This window comes from Ziziphus jujuba, chromosome 6 (assembly GCF_031755915.1).
Source record: "Ziziphus jujuba cultivar Dongzao chromosome 6, ASM3175591v1".
Taxonomy (NCBI): domain Eukaryota; kingdom Viridiplantae; phylum Streptophyta; class Magnoliopsida; order Rosales; family Rhamnaceae; genus Ziziphus; species Ziziphus jujuba.
In genome coordinates this window covers 24564782-24571414 of record NC_083384.1, presented here as the reverse complement: position 1 = coordinate 24571414, position 6633 = coordinate 24564782, and the positions used below count along the sequence as shown (strand labels likewise).

The window sequence follows — 6633 nt, the reverse complement described above, 5'->3', positions numbered from 1 at the left end:
ATGGTTCACACACAAAAAAAAAAAAAAAATACTAATAATCCACTTTTTCATTTAATACTTTAATTTAAAAACTGATTTAAAGGCAATCAATTGGTAATTGACATATAAGCATAAATCCAGGTAATAATAGTCATATACGTTATGACATATAACAATGTTGGTACTTTAAATATGATATTTTTACCATCAAACATTACAAAATTTTCTTTAAACACAGCAAATATTGTCTAAAGTGATGTTGGTATATGTCACTCGGACTTATGAACAAGATGATAAAGCTTTTTAGAAAGTGATGAAAAAGGCAAAAAGAAAGAAAGAAAACCAGTATAAAAACACATGCAGGGAGGGAGGGAGAGGAAGCAGAAACAAAGAGAAAGAAAACACTTGGGAGTGAGAGAGGTGGTAGAAACGAAGAGAAGAGCCAGAAGGGAATTCTACCATTTTGTTTTTGTTTAAAAAAAAAAAAAAAAAAAAAAAAAAAGCGTACGGTCAAACAAACCTTGCATATTTTTGAAAATTCCCGCATATTTTAACTGCCCATCCAACGCAACAAACAAACCCATAAAAAACAAAAACAACCAAAAGCCACCTCATAATCCCAACAAAAACCTCGTTCCCAAACACACCCACTTTCTCTCTCTCTCTCTCTCTCTCTCTCTCTCTCTCTCTCTACACTCCACGGCAGCCTCGCCGCCAATTCTTGGAATTCCCGGCGACGGTTGAGTTTGAAACTGAAAAAAAAATGTTGCCGTATCAGAGTCTCGCGGAGGCAACGTCGGCGCTCGGCCGGAACCTTACGTTCGCTGAAACGTTGTGGTTCAATTACTCTGCTAGGAAGTCCGATTACTTCCTATACTGCCACAACATTCTGTTCCTCTTCCTAATCTTCTCCGTCGTTCCTCTCCCTCTGGTTTTCATCGAGCTCATGCGGATTGCAGGCTTCGATAGGTACAAGATTCAGCCCAAGGTTAGATTGTCTTTCTCCGAGATGTCCAGATGCTACAAAGATGTTATGCGCATGTTTTTCCTCGTCGTTGGTCCTCTTCAACTCGTCTCTTTCCCTTCTGTAAAGGTAGGCTTGTGATTTCTTCTTATGTTCCTCTTCGTGTGTGGGAATTTCTTGCTTTTTGGGCGATTTTGGATTCGTTTGAATTTTTGTTTTTGATGGAAAATTTTGGGTGAAATTCTTTGGAATTAGGTCAGTGGGGCTTTAGATTTATGGCCAATTTTAGTGAAATGAGAATTGTGGGGTTTTGCATTTAAATTTCTTATTCCTCCATTTGTTTTTGACAATGACCTTTTAAAAAAAAAAAAAAAAAAATTTGATGAAAACAAGTCATGGAAATTGATGCTTCTATCTACAGTGTCTTACAATGACAACACAATTTGATGATTTTCTATGAAGTTTGATTCGAACTGGGATTTTGCTCTGTGTAAAACAGATGATTGGGATTAGAACGGGATTGCCGTTGCCATCTGGGTGGGAGATTCTTTCACAGTTGTTGGTTTATTTTGTGGTAGAGGACTATACCAACTACTGGATCCATAGATTTCTGCATAACAAATGGGGATACGAGAAAATTCATCGAGTACACCACGAATACGCTGCTCCAATTGGGTTTGCGGCGCCGTATGCTCATTGGGCAGAGATACTGATCCTCGGGATCCCATCTTTTCTTGGGCCGGCTATGGTTCCTGGCCACATGATCACATTCTGGTTATGGATAGCTTTGAGGCAGGTTGAGGCGATTGAAACTCATAGTGGGTAAGCATGCTTTCACCGTTTTCCTTCGTCTTTTTATTTTTTATTTTATTTTATTTTATTTTTTTGTTGTCTCCCACTTGCTCGAGTTCCTTTTCTCTTGTCTGCGATTGTGACTGAATGATGACACCTTTAGAATTCCTTTTATCCTTTCTTTTTTCTTTTATTTTTTATTTTTTAACTATGTAAAGTACTCTTGATTTGAAGGATCTTTAATCGTGGCTCACCTTTTGTTGATGGAGACTAGGATCAGTACAATTACTTTTCTTTTCAATCTTTTCCTGTTCAATTTGTTAATTATTCGTTTGCATTTGCTTAGTAAGATAATTTGGGAGTTTTTTTTTTTATAAGGCAAGGAAACAGCAGCTTTGTTCTGCATATGACCGTTTTTAGTACCGTGCCCAAACTTTTCTTCGAACCCCCACATAGAGATGGGATTTTTACGGGATTCCCTTTTTATTTTTTATTTTTATTTTTTTGGGACATTTATGTTCAATTATCATGCTTTATAAAAGAAGTATTACTTTGTTTGGTCTGTCACCCGTGCCGTTGGAAGATATTATTTATTAGTTTAATCATTATTGTCAAATAGGAATTGAAGATAGCTATAGCCTTCATGTAAATAGTTTGTCACCTGATGGATGGTTTTAATCTGTTCTTTTCTAGTTTCTTATTCTCATATATGCACTGAAGCTTCATCAATAAATTATCTGAAGGTGGTGCTTGGTCGAGACAGTCTGAAACAAAAAAATATTGCTAATTTCAGGCCCTGAAAATTGCAGTTGGACAGCCTCCCTTCAGTTTGTGGGGCATGCTGCCACCAGTTAGTGTGTGAACTACCCAGCTTAGCTGTAGGCTCAGGATGGTTTTGAAGATTCTCTGTAAAAAGTCCTCAGAATTGGTTCCTAATGAATGATGAAGGGCCTTGACAATAGAGGAAGTTGATGTAGACAACTTTTAGTTGGTTAGAGCAGGGAAGAGTGAGAGAATAGATGTAGTTGGTGGATGAAATTCTTGGAAAAGTAGGACCTCATTGTGAGGACTGGGGGGAAAAATGAGAGATTATACAAAAGTGCCAGTTTATTTTTGGCGCAGTGGCACCTCCTACCTTTAAGAATGGTGACAGACTAGAATTGACCATTGGTATGCAATTAATTACTAAGCAAATATGAGGTAAGACTTAATATAGAAGTGGTTTTTTGTAACAAGGAATGTGGGTTCTTGTGATGTTGAGAGTAAATTGTTTTTGGTTTAAACATGTAGATGAAAAAGGAAGAGCTTCTTCTTTTTGGATTTACTGTTTTCAGTTTGAAAATATATTTTTGCTACGGTTAGGTAATTTGCATAAAAGATCTTTTGAAATTTTGCGGGTGAAGAATGGTCAGTTAGGAAATGAACAGGAATAAACACAAGAGAGGATTATTGGTGGTGTAACAGCTGTCTCTGGAGATTTCTTACTGCACTGCTCTATCAGTTTCTTGGCTCTTAGTTCCATTTTACATGGATGATCTCAGCAGCTGTTATAAATGGGGTGGAGGTGAACCATACTAAAAAATAGAACAATGTGTGTGGAAGGGATAGCTTATATTGTTAAGGATCATAAAATTTCTGTGCATTTTGTGGGGTAGACTAATCAATTTTACATCTTGCATTCTGCCAATTTGTATGAGTAGCACAGGCATGAAAGTTCTTTTTTTTCAGATACTTTTGGATGTGGAGATGATACAGAGCTTGTTGTAATTATTGTTTCTTTGTCCAGGTATGACTTTCCCTGGAGTATCACAAAGTATATTCCATTTTATGGGGGTGCTGAGTATCATGATTACCATCACTATGTTGGCGGACAAAGCCAGAGCAATTTTGCGTCAGTTTTTACCTACTGTGATTACATTTATGGAACTGACAAGGTAAAGTACAATTTCATTGTAAAAAATTCCTTTTCATGTTTATAATTCAACTAGTGATATTATGATAATTTCGTTTGTTTGATTTCACCAGGGATATCGGTACCAGAAGAAGATCCTCAAGAAGGTAATCCTTTAAATAATTGTTTTTGTCTTAGAATATTGATCAAGTATATTGCATTTTGATTACATTTTGCTTGCCATCTCAACATATGGATATGGAGAACCAGGGTTACTCTTTGATATATACTTATAAGAAGCTTTTGTAATTTATTATTACCTGTGAATTACTTCAATTGTCTTTAGTAGTATAAAGCTGGGTGTATCAGAAATTTATGGACATTTGTTTCCCCTTAGATGGAATGACATTGATCTTGTAAGTGAATCTGTTTAAGGGTTGAGGCTCCATCAAGACCTAAAAGTCAGACCAGTCCTCTTGGTCTCAGTGACTCCACCTTTCACAGTTGTATTTCACTTCTTTTTGTATGGTCTAACAAAAAGGACTCGCGCAGAGACTTAGGTGGATTGATGCATCACTTCACAACTTGCATATATGTGTAAAGTTTACCATCTCGGACTTCCACGTTTATTCTCCTTTTCTGATTGTTTTGTTGATCTGTTTCAGTTGAAAGAGGAATTAGAAAGCAGTGATACGCAGAATGGAGGCTCATACCATATTTCTACTCAAAGTCTTAAATCTGATTAGCTATGAGACTTCAGAACACTATCTGCAACAATGCCCATTAGTATGCTTCTCGCCAGTGACAACTCTCAGAAAAGATCTGATTTCAAGTTGACATGATAATGTTAGTCCAGTAAATATAAGTCTTTAGTGGCTCAGATTGAGATTAACTCTGTTCTTTGCAACTTTAATTTTGTGTAGCCTGAGGGGGGATATCAAATTTTCAGATTGTAAGGTTCAGAATTTCAATTTATGAAACTGGGATCATTGGCTTGCGACTTGAAATTTGTAGTGTTGGCATTTTAGCTCAATTCCTAAAGTTGACACTTGGGCATTGTCATGCAGTTTTAGTGACTATGAGTATGCGTCTTGCAGGACAGTTGGGTACATTACTTTTTGCCTATCTGAAGATATATAACATTTATGGGGGGAAAAAAATAGTTTATTGACAAATATAGTGCGCCTGTAACTAATATGTTACTTTGACATATCAGCAGGAGCACACAGAGTTTCTGAAACGACAGGACTTATGACCTCTCCATACAAAGAGTTCTATTATATAGTTGTTGGTTGCATAGGTCCGCTTACGAATCAGATATTTAGTTTTGTATTAATTGGAAGACGACCTTGAATTAAATGTTGCTTTTAATGTGAATTGAATCTGGATTTGTTGAAGATCCGTGGAAATCTATACAAATGGAAACGTGCTACATATGATTTAAGCGTTTGTTGAAAAGTACTTGCATATATTAATTGCTGAGGTTTCACATTTTATCTTATTTTTGGAACGAATTGCCTGAATAGATGAAACTTCAATCAGGCTATAGTTTTTTTTCTTTTGTTTTCTTTGGCGAATTCAATCAGGCTATGGTTGTGATTATTTGGGGTTGAGGTGGGGAAAGCTTAGATCGACAATTTTATTATGTCATTGACTTTGACGTGTTTAAGTGCCCGTCTTGCTCGGTTGGTAGAGTGCATGGCTCTTAACCTTGTGGTGGGAGGTTCGAGCCTCAAAGACCCTGGGTGTTTGAGTAAATAAATGAAGAATATTTTTCACATTTCATAATGATTGAAACTGTGAAAACAATGGGCGTTTAAGTAAATAAATGGGGGGATATTTTTAATATTTCATAATGAATGAAACTGTGTAAAGATAAACTTTCGAGCTATTTGTTTTGGATTAATTTATCATAGATTAAAAAATAAAAATAAAATTCCAAGCTAACTAGTTATTGTTACCGATTGAAAATACTAACGGGCTGAGCTATCGGTTTTGGACAAATCCATCATGGACTAAAAAATAAAAATAAAAATACAAGCTAACTAGCTAGATGATACATTTACTAGGCTTCTCCTTATTCATGAAATGTCAAAAACACCTTCTTCTTCTTTTTTTTTTTTTTTTTTTTTTCAAACCCTAATACTTTTTTCTCTTGTTGCAAATCAAAAATACCAACGGCCAAGCTATTAATTTTGGACTAATCTAGCATAGACTGAAAAATAAAAATAAAAATCCAAGCTAACTAACTAGATAGTATATTTATTAGGCTTCTCATTATTTATGAAATGTCAAAAATACCCTCTTTTTTTGTTTTTTTTGTTTTTTTCCAAACTTTAATACTTTCTTCTCTTGTTGCAGACTGAAAATACTAACGGCCGAGCTATTAATTTTAGACTAATCTGGCATAGACTAAAAAATAAAAATAAAAATCCAAGCTAATTAACTAAATATTATATTTGTTGGGCTCTAATGATTATGAAAGTTTTGCACCATGTGCTAAATCTAGAGCAATTTCCATGCTGAAGGCAGCAACAAAAATATGTTATTTTTAACATTTCATAATGAATGAGACTGTGTAAAGATAAACTGACTGAAAATGCCAACGATTGAGCTACTGGTTTTGGACTAAAAAATAAAAATAAAATTCCAAACAAACTAGCTAGATAGTACAATTTATTTTTTTCAAACCCTAATACTTTCTATTGTTGTTGCTGACCGAAAGTATACCATGGATTAAAAAAATAAAAATAAAAATCCAAGCTAACTAGCTAGATAGTATATTTACAGGGCTTCTCATTATTCATGAAATGTCCAAAATACCATTTTTTTTCAAACCCTAGTACTTTCTTCTCTTGTTGCAGACCGAAAATACCGAAGGCCGAGCTATTAATTTGGACTAATCTTGTATGGTCTAAAAAATAAAAATAAAATTCCAAGCTAACTAACTAGATAGTATATTTATTGGGCTTTTGATGATTATGAAAGTTTTTGCACTATTTGCCAA

At 35.0% G+C, this 6633-nt stretch overlaps 1 protein-coding gene across 1 annotated transcript; it reads left to right on the top strand.

Annotated features, from left to right (window-relative positions):
* The first annotated feature begins 411 nt into the window (after positions 1–411).
* Positions 412–5084, top strand: LOC107430251 (methylsterol monooxygenase 1-1). Its single transcript, XM_016041075.4, has 5 exons — positions 412–1072; positions 1443–1765; positions 3522–3669; positions 3761–3793; positions 4292–5084. Exons 1-5 carry the CDS (start codon positions 743–745, stop codon positions 4370–4372), a joined length of 915 nt encoding a protein of 304 aa, XP_015896561.1. The 5' UTR covers positions 412–742; the 3' UTR covers positions 4373–5084.
* The last annotated feature ends 1549 nt before the right edge of the window (positions 5085–6633 follow it).

What these genes read in the sequence shown, in the direction of transcription:
- LOC107430251 (XM_016041075.4), top strand. Translation starts at nt 743, where the DNA reads ATGTTGCCGTATCAGAGTCTCGCGGAGGCAACGTCGGCGCTCGGCCGG. An exon ending in TCTCTTTCCCTTCTGTAAAG is followed by an intron (nt 1,073 to 1,442) that starts GTAGGCTTGTGA and finishes TGTGTAAAACAG; the next exon opens with ATGATTGGGATTAGAACGGG. An exon ending in AGAAGAAGATCCTCAAGAAG is followed by an intron (nt 3,794 to 4,291) that starts GTAATCCTTTAA and finishes GATCTGTTTCAG; the next exon opens with TTGAAAGAGGAATTAGAAAG.